The sequence below is a fragment of the Haliaeetus albicilla genome, chromosome 12 (genome assembly GCF_947461875.1).
Source record: "Haliaeetus albicilla chromosome 12, bHalAlb1.1, whole genome shotgun sequence".
NCBI classification, from domain to species: domain Eukaryota; kingdom Metazoa; phylum Chordata; class Aves; order Accipitriformes; family Accipitridae; genus Haliaeetus; species Haliaeetus albicilla.
In genome coordinates, this window is record NC_091494.1 from 42,578,437 (window position 1) to 42,596,687 (window position 18,251).

An 18,251-nucleotide genomic window follows, 5' to 3' on the forward strand; every position below is an offset into this window, starting at 1 on the left:
ATCTGGTTTGCTATAGCATGTGTTCTACTGAATATTCTACTTGATTATCTTAAGCTCTGGAATTCTCATGCTCATGGCTCACATCATTAGCACATCCTATTAACGGATGCAAAAGCAGGGCAAACTATTTTAAAACCTGCTAGTAACAATGATAGCATAGCAGATTATTCCTAATACTGAGGATCCTGACTGAGCTTCGGCTTCCCACTTTACTGTTGCTGAAATCAAAAGGAGACTGAACACTAGCTAATTCAGTAAAGATAGAGCTCTCTGCTGGGGGTGAGGATCACAAAATGCCTGATAGTGACTCTACCATCTCCGACTGTGGTATTCCATATCCTTCCTGGTTAATAAGGTAGTCAACCACACGGGGGTGTACAGCGAGGATCCTAGAAAAGTTCTGCAGGCGGCTCTTGAACTGATTGTATCCAAGGTGGACCCAAGGCAAGGATGGCACCGTCTCCTCTCTTCTGGGAGATGTTGCCTTCCATTCCTCTATGCAGGATAAGAACGCAATTCGCAGACACTGAAAGTTTAGAAAAAAAGTTAAAATCAAAATTAAAAAAAAGAACTTTTATAGTTCATTTTGTACTGAAAATCCTGGCAAAATTCTCTGAAAGAAGAGAATCAGTACTTTACAAAGATAGCCTTAAATGGTGTGTCAATTTTTATAGGAGCTCCTATGGAAGTGCTTTTCTGAGTAAGGTCTCAGCAATTTCAGCAACCATTCAGTGTCAAATGCAGCTGCTTTGTGGCTACCTTGCTACTAGTCTGTCTCAGAGGTGGATTTTGTCTGAGAAGGCAAGATTGATACAGAAGGGTACGTTCACAGGCATCATGCTCTTGTCTCCAACCAAAGGGTTTCCAGCTCTTGTTCCAGACACTGACCTGCAGCTCCTCTAGGGAGGACACACCAATGGCCAAGACAATAAAGTCTGTGATGTAGCACTGGAAGAGCATCTGCCTTTCTTCCTCAGTCAGAGCAGAGATAAATTTTCCCAGTGCAGTTTTCTGGAAGATATCCACGAACTTCTCAGCTTGGTCTGGAAAATGAGAATGTAGAGAAAAGCTGAATAATAGGAGGAGGCTAGATTTGACACAGCTTCTATCCTAAAGAGACTGACACCTAATTAATCACTGAAGCATACAGCACTCCCCTCATTCAGAGCACTAACAAGGGATTTAAGGCCAGGTCTTCTCAGTCCAGGCACTAGCATCATATTTATGGAATCTTACCATGTCATTAACTCTTGGCATTTCCACAGCATTTTGAATACAAGGGCACAGAATATGTGAGAAAGACTAATAGCGAGAAGCACAAAGAAAAGCTAGTTGCACAAAGCTCTGCTGGCTCATATAAGCACAGAGAGATTGAGGGTGACTCCAGGGTCACATAAAAGTAGAGGAAAGGTAGTAACAAACCAGAGTTTACAGGGCAGGTGGATGGAGATGCTCTGCGTCACAAGCTCGAGCCAGGCTCTCACCTTCAGTGTTTTGGATGTATTGAGCTTCCAACCACATCTCATCCAAGTACTCCTTTATCCTCCAGCTGAAGGGCATCTCATTCCCAGTATCAGCAGACACCATCATGTTGTTCTGCACCAGAATTATCTCTGGCTGAGAGCTAGGAGATTAAAAGGTCATTAATGCACTGGGCTTTTGCCTGGGAAACACATTCAGACAACAGAGGCAGGAAGCTGCAGAAAGCAAGAAATTAGCCTTAGAAGGGGATGAGGGAAGGGGAGAGAACTGAAGGACTCATTAATACAGCTCATCCTGCCAACTGTGCAGTATTTGGACTTACTCAGTAAGCGTTCCCTGGCAAAAGGGCTGTAATGGCAGGACAGGTGGGCTTCAGGGACTGGGTAAGAAGTGTGAGGATGCCAAGAGCTAGAGAGCAAAGCCCAGGAGTACTAGGGATAAGGTAGAAAGAAGAGACTTCTGAAGTCACCGAGAACTGCCCTGCTGCCTTCAGCACAGCACAGGGGAGCAACCAACAGTGTTCATCTCCCATGTGGGTTTAAAGCCAGTGCTGGACTGGTCTCAGTGCTGCCATCCAAGCCCTCCTGTTGCTCTCTCTAGTGGCTCACCTGTTCTTACCCACACCGTAAGGGACAGTCAGAAGTTTTGTATCACTGAAGATGAACATCCACAGGTTTGTCACCCACTCAGCTGCCGGCCTGACCAACAGCTCCAGATTGCCATTTCTGTCTATGACAGCAATCAGGAGAGCCAGGAATGGAGTGATCACGTTCTGGACTCGCTTCCACAAGGTGTGCCTTTGGGGGCAGAAAGAGACCAAGAAACCCAAAGGGAAGGTGAGCAACGGTATCAGCAAATCAGGAGGTGGTTGTCCTGAAAAACTGCCGACATTTGCCTGTCAGAAAGTCCTAATCCTGCCTTTAAGGGGAAAAAATACTACCACCAAAAACCCCTACACTTCTCTCACTCGTGGCTCGCCTGTAATCCTACTGTTCCACTCAAAGCACTTGTGCATTTGTGCATTCCTGTCCCAGTACAGCCCATTCAGCTATAAGTCAGCTTCCCTCAGGAGCCAGGAGAGGACAAAACTGCCTTCAGAGAGTTTCCAGCAGACTGGTGACTGACACTGCAAATATTCAGATTACACAAAACTGCTGTCTCTGCTGCACAGTTGCCATTTGCAGACTTTTCTTGGAAGCCTGCAGGTTACGAGATACTGCTGCTGTCCTCACCTGAAGGTGCCTGCCTCCTGGAGAGCACTGAGGTTGGAAGCTTCCCGAAGCACCCAATTTTTTGGGTAAAGGGAATTTTCTTCTTGCTTCTTCAGAAGGTTGGAGAGACGAGCCTTTATTATCTTCAGGAAAGAGGCTAGAAAACAACAGGGAACTTGCATTTTCTCTTCTATTGGCGTTGGATCCAACCCCAAATATCACACCAAGCACAGCATTTTAGAGTTGTTTTAATAATTAGTCAACCAGGAAGAAAAATAGCCACCAGAGCTAGCACAGCCAGAGGAAAAGCCATGACCTGAACTCCAGGAAAAACCCTACAGCCATCAAAGGAGCAACAGACTGGAGCAGAGACACACACACTCTTGGGAGATTGCCTGGGAGGTTCACCTTGTCTACACTACAGCAAGGACCACTGACCTTGTGGTCCCCAGTGAATTAACTTACATGTTTTGGTTGTCCCTAGATGCTCAGGGACACTACCTGCTGCAGCTGGGGGGCACATACCTTTCAAGCCATCCTCTTTGGACAGAAGGCCAAGGAGAATCTTAATTCGCTTTCTGCTTCGACTAAGATCTTCATTTTGGTCCCGTAGCATCCCCACAGCACTTTGTACACAGGTCCTCAGGAGTACAGTGGTGTCCAGGATTTCACCCTTCCCAGGAACAGCATGAAAACAAGTTCATTACTCTTCAGTTTTACACCCTTGCACACACACACACCCCTCCCGCAAAATTATTATAGTGCTCTCTAGAAAGGACCTGTCCCCCTGGCATCTCATCTCCCAGTTTTCCCTCTCATCTCAGGCAGCAAATCTTTTGCTATCAAGTACATGATGCAACTGCTGTGGCCCTTTCAAACTGGCGTGCAACACAGCATTTGTATTAAGATAAGACTCCTATGGGGGGGGGTGGAAATCAGCAGTTCAGGGAAAAAAGTGGAAATTATAAACGTGACTAGGGAAAATACGCCTTCCCTGGGAGATGCTTAGGCATTAGAGAGGCAAAAGCCACATGCAGTCACCCTTGTACTGGGCATCCTCCAGCTGATGCTGTCAGGGGAACATGAGCCAGTCTTAACATGGCTGCAGCACAGCAAAGTCCACAGCCAACTCCAGCATGGCTTCAAATGCATGCCTCAGAAAGCACAAACAGCTAGAGTTGACCATTGGGTGTAGAAAGACAACAGAAGCTTTTAAAAGTGATTTTTAAAAATTAGGAGCATGAAATGACTAAGGAATTAGAGGGTCTTTAGAATGGTTTATTTCTTTAGTGATGCCAATTTTGACTGGGCAGTGGGGGGATAAATTTGTGTCTGATCATTAGCATTCACGATGCAAATAATATTCCTGATGGATTTCAAGTGAATGGGGATGCAAAAGGTGTGTTGCACCTATGGATGACAAAGAGCAGAGCCATATTGAGAGCTGAGAAGCAAATAAATGTATTCTGAACTGACCTCATAGTGCTCTGCTTCTGGCACTGGTGTTTCAACCCCGACCTTGTTTTCTTCCTGTTCTCCATTCACAGGCAGAGCTGCAACTAAGGTGTAGAACTCTTATTAGAAAGCAGTACACTTCTGCATCAGTTAGATAAAAGAGTTTATTTAGCATCTGGATCCCAGAGCAGCAGAACATATCAGAGATCCATTATCACCTGCATGAGTAGCTGGGATCTACCTCTCTAAACACAGCTACAGCTGCTAGGGCTCTCAACCTTCACACAGCAAGAACTGGAAGAAATATGACACTCGAAGCTAATGCACTAAGCTCTACCAGAATCCTGCAAGGCAGCATGGTGAAAGGGAAAAGCATAAGAAAAACCTGAAGGGAAAGAAAAAGTATTTTCTAACCTTCCTACAGGTTTAGGTGAACAGATCTATATTCACACAAGTGAGGGATTCTCTGGAGCAACTCCTTGGCAGTGGCCTCTGCCATGCAGCATCTGCTGCCTCCTGTGCTGGGACAGCACTCAGGGTGTTAAGCAGTGCAAATACCACATTTTTGTTGAAAGGGAAAACTAACAAATTAACTTACTTGATGACCCAAAGTTGCAGTAACAAACTAAAAATACAAGTTGGTAGCCATGTGGTAACACCCACAAAAAACAGATACTGAGCAGGGAAAATCATTAGATACACTGTACCAGGCATAAGTTCCACTAGCACCAGTCTGGGACCACATCTCCCCTTTTCCCCACTGGCATGTCAACATGACTGACTGCCACAGCCAGCATGCAGCTCACCTTTGGTTTTACCTGAATCCTCACAGAATATCTGGCTGATGGTGACATTCTGCAGGGCAGTCATATCAGATATCATGTCCTTGGATCTGCGGAGATCATCTATGTGCACCGACTGCCAGAGTCCTAAAGACAGAGGACAAAAAAAAAAATCATTTCATGTCTGCAGCATGCTTTTCTAGAAGAGCTTCCTAAGAATTATCTCCCAGTACCTGTGGCCTAGCACTTCACAGTCAGAGTTTGCTTACTCTCACTTCTTGATGTAGAAAGGGAAATCAGCAATTCACTTTGAACACGCTAATTCATACTATCCTGACTGACGGGGCGTGCACACTACCGGGGCTTTGAGGCTCTTAGAACCCACCACACACAGCAGGAACCTTGCTGCTGAAAGCAGAATATGTAAGCACATACTCAGGAGTCTCCTGGAGGAGAACATACCAATGTGTTTAGCATCATGTTTGTTTGCTGCTCTCCAGCTGACTTGGAAGAGGACTCATCTGTCAGTGGGCAAGGCAAGGCACTCTCACAAAGGAGACTAGGACCCCCAAGGTACTGACTCCCCAGGGGCAGTCCCTGTAGGTAAGGGAAGCAGCTCTGAAAACGCACAGGACACATTGATTCCAGATTTTAAGCATTAAAAGGGAAGGTGAACAAGAGAAATGTTGCTCTGGTATGTTTGCCTGAAGCCAGTTGAAGAGTGAGGAGTGACAGATCGCTAGACCCACCTCCATGGAATCCCACATAGGACATTCCTCCTTCCACCCGGGAAAGCTTCATAATAAAGTAAACAAAGACAGAGACTTCTCCCAGGTTCACCTTGTTGATTTCATTAACAACAGTGTATCTACAACAAAGAGGAAATGCTGTTGACAGATCAAAGGCAGACAAAAGTTCACAGCCACAAGTCTTTGCTCTGTAATAGGGCACATTTCTTCCCCTGCACAGACATAAGAGATTCACTCACCCCTTCCTCCCAACCAGCTGTGCCAAGCCTGCCACCTCTAGCTATGCCTTGAATGATACCCCTGATCCTCAGCTCTTCAGGACTTTTGCAGCCAACGGCAAGAATTCACACTTCAAAGGGGATTATCTGGTAATTTGATTCAGTGTAGTTTATTTTGACTTGGGTTATGAATTATTATTTGAAATACAATTAGTGCTTCTAGATTCATTCCACTACAGAATAAACAAAGGATTACACATTCCTGATTCTGAAATCCCCAAAACAGCACTAATAATCAAATGGCAGTGAGGAGTCACCAAGCAGAACAGCTAGCTGGGAACCACTTCACACTTGACTTACCTGGCTGAGGCAATGAGCTGGGCATTTTGAGAGCCATCTTCAAAGTCTGTCTGAATAATAAGGACTTTATTTCCTGATGTGGCATCAAGGAAATCTCTGAAGAGTGAAAGGGGATTTAAAAGAAGTCACTAAGTGTAAAAACAAAACATTAAAGACTGTAGAAGTAGTCACTTCACATTAGCTTTGGCTGCTGCAGGCAGGAGAGATTAAAACACCCAACCTATGGGGATGATGTAACTTCAAAGCCCCATCTCACTACAACAGAGCTAATACAGCTTGCACCAAGCCAGTCCACTGTTCAGCACAGCATAGCCTCTTGCCTCCCTTTTCCATGTGGGTTACTCCAAATGTTCTGCCCATGCATCTTCCACCCAGATGACAGCCTATTCAGAGCAGGATAATGCAAAACCAGACTCACCGGATGCTCTTCAAGAATGAGTACTCTGTGTCAAACTGCTGCAGGAACAGGATTTGAGGCCTTTGCGCTTTACCCTGTACTTCTCTCTCCAGGCAAGCAGCGTCAGCACTGGTGAGAAGTCTCGAGAAGGTGGTGACCTGGGAGCGCAACATGTAGGTTAGTTCTTTGCTCAGGAATGCAGTAGGAAGGCAGTAGAGGCTTACTCATCTATCCCCCTAGATGCTGCTAAATTGCTGCAGAGCTGGACTGAACCTCCCCCCCACCCCCCCCAAAAAAAAAATAATTATTTGCCCTGCCAGTAGGCAAAGGGTCAACACAGGCTGTTACACTAACCCAGGGCCACTGCTGGGTAGCTGGACACAATGACTCTTGGTGCTGCCAGAGCAGTGGGGCAGCTGAGAAGGAGCAGCTAAGGCTTTGAGAAACTTCTCGTGAACTCCTGTAGCATGCCTTCTCTGCAGCACACTCAGGGAGCAGCAAGTCCAGCCCCAACAGAAAGCATGTTGTCTCCATGTGAGGCAGGAGAGGGAAAATGTCTCCAGCCTCTCTCAGCTGAAGTTCTTTAGCTTTGGTACTAGGCAAAAGTAAACCAGAGGTTTTCCCATAAAAGGCCCATGAGATCTCTGGCTGTTTGTGGCTTAGCTGGGTTAAAATCTTTTGTATCTTTAAGACCAGAGACAGACACAAAGAAATGAGGGTTCAAAGGCTCCTGATGAATTTTTCGACAGCCAGTAGCCAGTTTTGCTGGCTGTGTACACGGAGACAGAACTACTTTCGAAGTAAAGAGATGCATCAGCTGTCCAAACTCACTTAAAACCCCCACTTGCCAGGGAGCATCAAACACTGCTTCATGCGCAGCAGAGGTATTAGACTCTTCAGGATGCAACAATACACCTGCTGAAACACCCACCTCAGCACATCTGGAAACTAAGCAGCAAGGCTGTTATCAAGTTTATTCGGGTGTAGCCATAATGCAGCCCTAGCAGTATAAACCTCAGTGCAGGTTGGGAGTGTTCTGCGAACACTCTGCAAGACACTCACCTCTGTAAAGACTGTTTGGTACCCAGACCCAGCGTGGACATGAGCTCGGAGGAAGTCTGCAAAAGACGTGTGTTGCTGCTGCTTGAAGTATATATTGGCCAGAGAATCTGCCATAAACAAACCCATCGAGTTGCAGAGGCGGATCACAGAGTCCGGGGTGGCACAGTTCAGCAGTGCCAGCTGGGCTTCTCTCTTCACACAGGACATTAGTTCACTAGGAGGACATACTGGTTTCAGCCTTTCCGTTGTCTGCAGGACCACCGAGGCACAGGTATTGGAGTGGTAGCCCACAAACACATCAGAAGGGCTGTAGTTCTGCTTGCTTATGAAGTGCTCTTCTGTATTGGCTGCAGTGAACTCACACACCCACTTCTTCAGCGCTTTCACAGTTTCTCTTTGCCCTTTGTCCAGGACAGTACTGATATCCAGGTAGTGCTTTTCCAGCCTGTTGATCAGTGGGATGGGAAAGTGCTTATATACCACATCTTTCTCCTCGATGACTATCAAACGGAAGTTTGGGTGCACTCGGCACTTGACCCGGTGGGTGCCCAGTCCCAAATCAACATACTTCTGGCCAGCAAGGTACACATAGTATTGATTGAGAGCATCGTAGAGGCTTTCATAAAGGTTTTGCAAGTTGAGGAGCACAACCATTTGGCCAGTTTCCATGCAGACCTTCACACGGTTGATGTTCCTGCATATCTGGGTATACTCTTGGTCCTTAGGGAAACTGGAGCCAAAGATAATTTCTGGCTGTCGTCGGGCAGTAAAAAAAGCTTGCTGGAGGATCTGCAGTGCTGCATAATTCTCAGTCAAAACAAGCAGGTACCTGCAATCACCATCCTGACCACTGCTGTAAATGTTTTGTCGTATCAGCTCAATTCTACTGATATCACAAGCATGTATTTCTCCTTTTTCCGATAACCGTGAGGTGAATATTTCCAAGGCATTGACATCATATTTGCCACCGAAGTTACGAAGAACAACTGTAGCTATGTCTTGAGGTGTTGGCTCACTCTTGGAGCTCTTAGCTAAGGCAAAAAACATCTTTATGAGGCTGTAATAGTCACGCAGACCAAAGAACTCCCTGTCTTGGGCCTTGCAAATATTTTCATATGCATCTGCAAAGTGACAAAAATACTGTTCAACCTTCTGCAAAGCCCCTCGTGCTGAGCAACAAATCCCCTTCGCACTTTCTATGAGCTCTTCTTTGCTGGGGTCACCACGTGAGACAAAGATGCCTCGATTCATTTTAGCAGGGTCCAAAGCCCAGTTAGAAATCCCAATGAAGCCAACCTTTTTGTGGGGAAGAGGGACATCATCTATGCAGCCATCTTCCAAAAGTGGATGTAAAGTCTTCAAGGGCATTTTGGGAGAGTCTTCTGCCAGCCCAATCTCATCCAAAACCACCACTGAGACATACTCCTCCAAGTTCTTCCCTTCCTGGAATCGAGCACAGTGCTTGAAAGTGCCTATGATTCCCTCTGGAGTAGAGAGAGGGCTGCACTGAAAAGACACTAGATGGATCTGCTTCAGGTCCTTGAACAAATCTGAATGAGCTGCTTGGCCCTGCATAGCATCAGCCACAATGGTTTTCGCAAGGGATTTGGAGCTCCCAGGCTTCCCAACAAGAAAAAGAGGGATTTTCAACTCAATGCAGATGACCATCATAAAGACATTTTCCTTCAAGGCCAAGTTTCTTGCTATGGTATCTTGGAGGTACACGCCACTGAGGAATAAGTCCTGCATCAGGGAGATTTCTTCCAAAATCTTTTTCTGGGTATCATAAGGTTTTGGAAGGACCTGGCTGATAGCACTCCTATATCCCTCCTTCTTTTCCAAGGATGCATGATAGCAGACCCCGACTGCCAGCACTAAGGACCAGATAACATTGTTTCTCTCAACAGGGCTCTTTGGAGCTCTCTTCTCAGCAAGGTACTTCTCCAGTTCTCTCAGCAGTAGCTTACTGCGCTTGTGAAACCACTTGAAAACTTCCATGCAGCGTTCCACATCCCGCAGGCTGACAAAGCTGCATTCATCATCCCTCTGCCTCATGTATTGCTGGGAAGCAAAAAGCACTTCTGTAATTACCTCTGCTTCAGACTGCCTCATTGGGACATGTTCAGTAACTCTCTGTACAATCTGTTGTATATACATTTTTTCAGTTAAGTTGTTCAGCTGCCCAAAATCCCATACTAATGGGATCATGCTGGGTGGGAGTGCATGGACCCGGTACACAAGCTGTCTCAGCGGAATAGATCCAAGCTTATCCTTAGTCTCATCTGCTTTGACACAGTAGCCCAATCCAGCTAATTCCAGGCGTTGAATCATCTTTGGTGTGTGCTTACGATAAGGGTTGCAGGCTGCTATGATCTGCAAGCCAGAACAAGAGACCAAAGGTTTCCCCTGTACTGTGTGGTCACACAGAACTTCCTTGATGCTGCTTACAGCCTCTGTTGTGTTGGCTTCATCGAAAAAGAGGACTGTGTCCAACCCATGCTGCTCCTTATTGGTTTTAGCAAGGGCTTCTGCTTCTTTGATCCTGGCGTAAATCATCTCTGCAGTAGTACCTCCATGAACTTTAACAAGCTTCATGTTCTCTACCTCTACACAGCTTCTGCGTAACTTGCACAGAAACTTTATAAGTCTGGTTTTCCCACAGCCTGTTTCTCCCATGATTACAACTGGGATGTTGCATCTGAATCGCATCTCAATAGCCAAAATTTTTAGCACATTGTCTGTTGTGAGTTCATATGTCTCATCAGGGTCTATTACCCAGGGGATTCCCAAAACCATGCAAAGCTTCTCTAGCTTCTCATGACGAGGCAACTGATCAAATGGAATATTGAAGGGAACTCTTTGGAGTAACAAGCCTTTGTACAACCGTAAAGTCATGATATTTTTCTTGATAATGTTGCCATTCAAAGGATTAATGGCATCAACACCGCCACTGCCATTACGCTGAAAGTGGAAACCAATGAATGTCATGGACACACGATCTTCATTGAAAAACAAATACGGATGAGGTTCAGACTCCCACTTTTTCCGAATGCGGAAAGGAAGAAGATCTTCTTCTGCAATGTTCTCCAGGTTGGAGGACTGCCCTCCTGAACTTTGATCAGAAATGTTTAGGGAGGGTGTTGCAAAATCCCTTGCCATTAAAATCATGAAGGTAACGACAAAGTTCTTGAAACCTTGCAAAGTGTCCTGGACAAAGTCAGGGTTGCAAAAGACAGAAGCTTCACAGTCTCTCAACTGAACATTGAGAAACCATGCAAAGTTTCGGAGTTCTGACCAGGAGGGATCTGTGATCCCGCAGTGCAGGAGGAAATGCTGCAAGCATTCTGCAGGGCTCCCTTCCACAGAGTGCACTTCGTAAAAGAATGTGTCCAGATTGTACCCCTGATCAAGTCTTTTCAGATACTGGAAAGGTCTCTGGAAAGCCTCACTGCAAAATTCTTCTTTGTCCATTCCTGGGTCTGAAACATCACCAGACTGGTTCCCAAGTGTCTCCAGTTCTAGTACTTCCTTAGGAGATTTGCATGTTACTTTAGGGAACACATCAAAGAAATTATACTTCTGGCTTGCTGACATCTGGAGTAGAGGAAAAGAAAATGTGTCATCACAAGACTGTAGCCCTAATCTTCTTCAGTCTGTTTAATCTGTTCTTAACAGTATTCTTGCCTAAAATCACAGGCCTAACTGAATAACAACAGCTAGCCTATACAACCATGACACTTTTCCCCCTATGCATCACTTCTGCTTAAAGTGCATCACAACAATTAATCCTATTTCCTCCTACAGTCTCCTTCCTGTAACATTAGTCCTTTGTTACCTCCAGTCCCTTCTCAGTGTTACCTCAAAGAAAAAGAAAACTAAACCCAAAACACTGTTATAATTTATCTTGTCCCTTCTACACTCTGTTCTTATAGCTGCCTACAAATATTCTAGAACTTTCAAACATGCAAAGTAACATGAGGAAGAATAGATTTTGCATTTCTGTGTTCCCTATAAATGTTAGGGTAGGGCGAATGAGGCTTGGACTAACAGGCCTTCAGAAATTACCAACCCGAGAAAACCACAACAGGTATAATTTACTGTCTGGTTTTAATATCACTTTGTACACCACCACAAACACCACTCGGTAACGGAAATGCACAGTACACCCTGATACAAACAGGGAATTCCTATGCTATGTTTACAGTTATAGTCTCTACAACTCATATTCAGCTATATACAGACATATGTGCAAAATGACCGAGAAATTCAAAGAAATCAAGTATTTCTGTGTACATACATGTCTTGCTGCTTTCTTTGGCACTGGCGATACCTCAAGGATTTCAATGATATACAAATGGCACTTCTGTCGTAGCCACATATTTCCATTATTATCTGTCAGATACTGCAAAACCAACAGCTTGAATAGAAACTCTGGAACTCCACTTTGTACCTATCACAAGAAAAAGACAAAGGCATTTCATATTTATTTACTCATCGTAACTTCACAGAATCATAGAACAGTTGAGGGTGGAAAGGATGTCTGGAGATCATCTTGTCCAACCCCCCTACTCAAAGCAGGCTCAGCTAGAGCAGGCTGCCTAAGACCATGTCCAGTCAGGTTTAATAACTTCAAGGTTGGAGATGCTACAGCTTCTCTGGGCAACCTGTTCCAGAGTTCAACCATCTTGATGGTACGGAGTTCTTTATGTTACTTATACAATAATTAGAAAACAGTACCTAGCAAAATGGCTTACTAAGAAACAAAAGCTTTAAAGAAACAGCCTCTGCAAGGATCCACATAGAACTTCTAGGACAAGGCAGCTGTGGGAGGGATGTACTTACTGAAGAGGTGATATCAAAATGGAATATCATGGGCTTTGTCTGGTGTTTTCTCTTCAGAAAAGGCAGGAGAGATGTTAGCACTTTATCTTCATCCACTTCTGGTTCGATTAGCCTGATGGTTTTCAGAAGTTTTGTATTGTCAGGCTGCTCTTCTTGCAGTCTCTCATGTAGCCTCTTCACATAGAGAGATTTCCCTGTTGTCATAAAAAACACAAAAAGAATTAAAGCTATCAAGATCAAATACATCATATTAAGGTCATAAACATTTGACTTCCTTCTTTCTGTTACATGAAATCTCTGAACCTTCCCAACAGGCATTCCAGAAGAACGCTTAAATCTGGCTAGAGTAGCTGCAGCCTGGAATCAAAGCCATTGCTGTTGTTGGCTATTGAAGGGTGTCATTATCTACATGGCTTGTTTTGCTTGGACTACCTGAGAAAGGCTTTACTTTTTATTAGGACTTGAATCTATGCTATTATGTGGTTGTTTCTAAGTCAAAACATGGGGGGGGCGGAATGGTTGTTGTCAAAGATAAAAGTACCCTCAAGTTTCCTAACTTATCCTGTAGAAACTAGTTTTGCCAGCATTCGGGCAACGTCAATGACTTGGGTTTGTTGCCTGAGGCTGGCTATACTCTGCATCTGCTGTTTCCCAGATTAACACAGTGAATGGAAACACTGTCCCATGTCCACTGGCTACATCCCATCATACCCTTTATGCTGTATCTAGTGCAGGAGCTGGCTGTGGTAGGTTCATTCCTCAAATACTTTCCTGTTATGGGTATCTGGGTAAAGGTGTCTCTTCCAACCTTTTGGAAGCTCTAAACTCACCCTCAGCAGTATGAAAGGTTTGTAATGTAACAAAAAAGGTGGGTTTATATAGCTTTCCAGACTGAAGCTAAGGCAGCAGCCATTCACAGATAACACCTGAGAGCTGCCCTGGATTTCTGAAGTTTGACAAAGGATGCCATTTGTTACCAAAACTGTTTTGGATTTTTTTCACTAATCCCTGGAAAATAATGTAGCATGCTTTCCCTTTTGAGCCTAACCTTTTCTATTGGGGTGGTACTGTATCAAAGCCCAAGAATGGCTGCTGTAAGGAAAACGCAAGGTCTGATGTTGCTCCTGTATGCATGCACTAAAAGTACTTCAGACTGTAAGTTTATACAAGAAACACACACAGCTGGACAGCAAAAGCACTTACTGGACTACTAATCTCTAACAGGGGACAACAGCTAAGGAACAAGGTAAAAACACAGCTGACACAGTGACTCTTTCCCAGTATTTTTTTCAGTGATTTGCGGCTCAGGAGCCCCATTGTCAGAGATAGCACCTTTGTGTTTAATAGCACTTGATGGATGTTTCTCTCATGACTATAATCATTTTTAAAGCCTGTGTAAAGCTTTAGGTTCCACAATTTAGCTAAGCACTGTTTGAAGAAACACCTTCTTCTGTTTGCTTTTCAGCCTGCCAAGTAGTTTTATTTAATGTCCTCTAGCTTTTTGCATTAAGAGACAGCCAACAATCATTTCCTATGCAAGAAAAAACAGCCAGGCTTTACAACCCTTGTCCCATCTCACACACAGTTTCATGCAGGCATATTTTAACCTCAGGAGGTAAGATTCATCTTATCCAGCATTAGCTATCTAATTTATGTTAATGACTTAAGTCAGTAGAAAGAGACAGGTGTCAGATTACTAAAATGAACCATCTCTAGCAATGTCTATCTCAGGACAAGACAAGCTGCCCTTACAGCTTTCACCTCACTCCACTAACTGTAGTCCGAATCATTCTTTTTTACTAGATGCTTATGACTTGGACACAAACCCTGGCAAGGGGAACCCCACTCTGGTTTTCAACACTCAGCAGACCCCACTTTGCATGTGACATCTTACCCACACCAGCTCTTTTGGAGGACACAATCCCAACACACATATTGCCCTTGAACACAGAAGCAGCTGAGCTTGAAGGCTGAGCGACTCTGTAGTGGTGCTGAAGGTATCGCTGGATTTCAGCTAGCGGCCTCTGGGGTATCATGTGCACTTTGTACTGGCTGAAGACAGAAGGGATGTAGCTGTGCTCCCTCTCACAGTTGCACAGAATGATGAGGTGATAGGTGCTGTTGTAGCGCTGCAGGTGCTGGAATAGCTCCTCTGCTCTGCAGCTGACATCATAACTCAGCTCATCTGCATACAGCATGGTGTAAATTTTCCTTCCTCTGCTGCAGGGAATGAGGCACCTCCTGAGGAAGAGCCCCACTTGCTCAGCAGTGGTCTGAGGAGTGCACAGAAGAACTTCGTCAAAAGTGGGAAGGGGCTGGTTGGGGCTGTTCATGTAAATAGCCAGAGCAGATGTGAGCACCTCAGAGCGAGGGCATACGATGAGGTTGGGCTGACCAACATACAGAAGGTCCCGTGGAAAGTCTCGTGCAACATGCTCTCTCTCCCAGCTGGCCAGATTCTTCAGCCACCCACCAAGTGTATCAATATCCAGGCAGTTCGGAAGGAAGGAGCCCATATTGCACATGTAGCACTCCCAGATGCACTTCAGCCGTGCAGCCAGATCCTTCCCTACATCCAGCATCACTTGGAAGTCAGAAACAGCCTTCCTTGAGCTGGGAGGCACCTCACTCCTGGAAGCTCTAAGGACATCCTGCTCAGTACAGTTGTGTTTTAGGAACGAAAGCATCATCAGTGCATTCTGGCTGGGCATCCCCTGCCCCAGTTCTGTGCACAAATAGACCAGCTGCTCAGCAGTGTAGTAGTTCAGGTAGAAATGCTGGAATCGTTTTTCATATATGAAGCTTTTCCAACTCTCCAGGAAACTCTCCATTGTCTTGCAGAGGCCTGGGAGCACAGCTGCCATATCTCCTCGCCCTTCTAGCACTGGGATCAGTCCCAAAGAGAAGTCTATAAGAACACATGATTCTTTTCCGGGTGAACAATACACATGGGCAAGCCAGGAGCGGAAGAGCATGTTCCCAGCTGAATAAAGGTCTATAAAGGCCTGGGCAAGTCTTTGGACATTGGAAAAAATCTGTGTGAGGAGAGGTAAAAAAACTAAGCTGATTTAGCAAGACAAGTCCCAGTCATGAAACCACAGGAAAGACTTTCAATCAAAATAAAGGCTTTGGTTCCAAGCCAGGTGTGTCAGGCCTTGTACAGTAACAAAAGACTCCCTGTGGCTTTTTAACAGCAGTATCCCCAGGAACCCAGTAAGGAATCCCCAGCTTGCTACAAAAGCACAGCAACCCTCCCAGCCAAAAGCATCCCCAGTGCAGCCAGAGGATGACGGTACCAGTCCACGGCCCAGTCTCCAGCTTAGTTCCACCTTAACAGGGAACCAAAGAGGTAGGAACATCTATCTGCCTGCTACCATTCACCCCCAGCAGCTCAGCTGTAAACCATAGTCTTAAAAGCTGATATTCAAGGCAAAATCCAACCCCAGCCTCAACATCAGTAACCCATTAGGTTTGAAATCTGACCTCAGAGAACTTCTCCACCTCCAAGCCTTGCTCCCCCTTTGCTGACATGAGCATCAGTTTGTTCTGCAGTTCACGGAGCTCTGCCAGGGAGTATTGCTGTAATGCCTCATAATCCCCAGAGCTCCTCGGGAGGGTGAGATGCACAACATTGTCCAAAGAAACCTGCCAGAGAATAAGTCAATAGCGCCGATGTGGACTGAGGTTCCACCCTGAGGCAGTGCTATGCCCAGCAAGGGCAGCACTTCGGAGGCAGCAGTCCCCAAAAAGGAACTGTGCAGAGTGGGAGAAAAGCTACAGCACATTTCTGACAGTCATCAACATGCCAGCAGTGCTATCTGCAGGAGGGGTGGGAAAGCCAAGCAGCCTCACCTTTTGGCCATCAGCTGGTGCTTTGAGAACATATATTCCTCTGCTGTTGATGGCAGCTGCCAGCGACAGTGATGACAGCTCCACAGACCCATGGCTTTCTTTCACTATTTTCAACCACTCTAAGTGTTGAGCTGAAGCATGCTGTGGGAAGAGAAGACATGGCACTGCCCTAATCGCTCTGACTTGGCACTTCTTTCCAGGATTACATGTGTGTTCAGGACAAACAGCTTGGGCTAGCATTAAGAGTTTCAGGATGGGGAAGGCAAAAAAATGAGTGACTACCAGCCACAGCCCAATCTTTCTCCACAGCTGTTCTTTACTAACACCACACAAGGCTGAACAAACAGAGCCCACAGTGCTTCAATGCCTCTTGCTATAGAAACATGCCCTGCTGCAAAAAAATAAGACAGAGTTCCCAGACATCTGCCTTCACTGTTTTGCATCATCATTCAACCTCCTGTAAGAGCAAAGCCACACCATGCCACACTTGAAAGCCTCAGCAGTGCTCTGGAGAAATCCATGCTATACCAGTTACAGTTGCTCTAATACATTTTTTGTGCCACAGAAACATAAGATATTTTTCTTCCAATAACAAGAGCTACTGCAATGCCCCCACACAAGTGTAATTTGCCCTGTGCAGTCAATCTTCCAGCCGCTCCTGGAAGACAGAAACACAAGAGGATGCAGAGAGGACCTGCTCCAGCAGAACTCACCAGTTTCTTGGGAAGATTCTCATCACTGTCCAGGGCTCGCCACAGCTTCCCCAAGCAGTGCATGAAGTCCTTAAACCCTGACTCTTGCCTAAGTTCATAGAGCAGGGAAGAGTAGCCATGCACAGTGTCATGGAAACATGCCACACGGTCCACATCCATGTCGTTCTCCCCAGCAGAGATGGATGCCAAGTCTACAAATACCTTCAGCTCATTTGTACCTTAAATGAGATAAACACATGAATGAACAACAAATGAGGCAGCTTTAATGCAATTCCACATCACCACCTTTTACAGAAAATGCAGAAAGAATGCCTTTGAACAGCACTTCCTGTGCAACTTCTCTCCACCCATCCTGCTAGCAACTTTACTAGGTGATTCATCCACGTTAAGGACATCCTTGGCCCTGGCTTTTCTCCACATTGCCATGAAGAGCGGATTCACAGCCAGGATGGAAGCAGTGCAAAGGGTGTGTGTCTCTGTGCATGTAAGACAACCAAGCTGGCAGACACACAACTAATCAGACCACTGCCATCCTGTTAAATGGATGGCCTCTGTTCTCTTAAATAACCAGTCTGAACTGAATAGTAGCAACTATTACAACCCTTCAGACCAAGCTCAGCTATCAGGCAGGGTAGCTACTGTGCACTGCATGAGACTACAGTGGCACGGGCATGTTTAAAGGGACTACTTCATAGCACGTTCCAGACCGAAACCCATAAGAGATGCTTGTAACTATCAACACCAGAAGCTGTGAAGGCATCAAGCAGATAGCAGATGAGTCAGGGATATGGCATTCCTTCTGCCCCGACACAAACTGGCATCCCTTCTAGTACTATCTGTTTAATTTCTGGATGAGCAGCACGCACCTTTCAGTGCTTCTCTGACCCAGCAGACAAACTCCTTCTGCTGGGCCAGCTCCCTCAGACACCCACGACGCTTCACAGTGATCCCCTGCAGCAGTCTCTTGGCATGCATAAGCTCAGGGCTGATGGAATCCAGCTTTTGTGTCTTGTATGATTCAAGCTTTTCTGTCTACAAAGCAAGTGGTGCAAACAAACATTCAGTCTGGAAATGGGAAATACAACCTGTTCTCCAGCAGGGAAGGGAAAGCCCTCTGCAAAGCTACAC

The 18,251-nt window shown here is 45.5% G+C and overlaps 1 protein-coding gene across 5 annotated transcripts in view; it reads right to left on the reverse strand.

Moving 5' to 3' along the window:
* RNF213 (ring finger protein 213) overlaps positions 1 to 18,251 on the reverse strand; it is a 58,442-nt gene that overhangs the window by 17,602 nt on the left and 22,589 nt on the right. For all 5 annotated transcript variants that reach the window (XR_011327309.1, XM_069799453.1, XM_069799452.1 and 2 more), the window contains exons 23-41: positions 17,990 to 18,155; positions 17,124 to 17,341; positions 16,411 to 16,551; positions 16,042 to 16,203; positions 14,453 to 15,593; positions 12,559 to 12,752; positions 12,014 to 12,166; positions 7,717 to 11,310; positions 6,676 to 6,812; positions 6,258 to 6,353; positions 5,680 to 5,798; positions 4,955 to 5,077; positions 4,170 to 4,252; positions 3,219 to 3,366; positions 2,715 to 2,850; positions 2,091 to 2,279; positions 1,485 to 1,624; positions 889 to 1,043; positions 314 to 526 (exon numbers count right to left, since the gene is read on the reverse strand). Coding sequence is in view for 4 of the 5 variants with exons in the window: in XM_069799453.1 (XP_069655554.1) it covers positions 314 to 526; positions 889 to 1,043; positions 1,485 to 1,624; positions 2,091 to 2,279; positions 2,715 to 2,850; positions 3,219 to 3,366; positions 4,170 to 4,252; positions 4,955 to 5,077; positions 5,680 to 5,798; positions 6,258 to 6,353; positions 6,676 to 6,812; positions 7,717 to 11,310; positions 12,014 to 12,166; positions 12,559 to 12,752; positions 14,453 to 15,593; positions 16,042 to 16,203; positions 16,411 to 16,551; positions 17,124 to 17,341; positions 17,990 to 18,155 (7,308 nt within the window). In the remaining variant the exon portion in view is untranslated. The remainder of the gene's footprint in view (positions 1 to 313; positions 527 to 888; positions 1,044 to 1,484; positions 1,625 to 2,090; positions 2,280 to 2,714; positions 2,851 to 3,218; positions 3,367 to 4,169; positions 4,253 to 4,954; positions 5,078 to 5,679; positions 5,799 to 6,257; positions 6,354 to 6,675; positions 6,813 to 7,716; positions 11,311 to 12,013; positions 12,167 to 12,558; positions 12,753 to 14,452; positions 15,594 to 16,041; positions 16,204 to 16,410; positions 16,552 to 17,123; positions 17,342 to 17,989; positions 18,156 to 18,251) is intronic.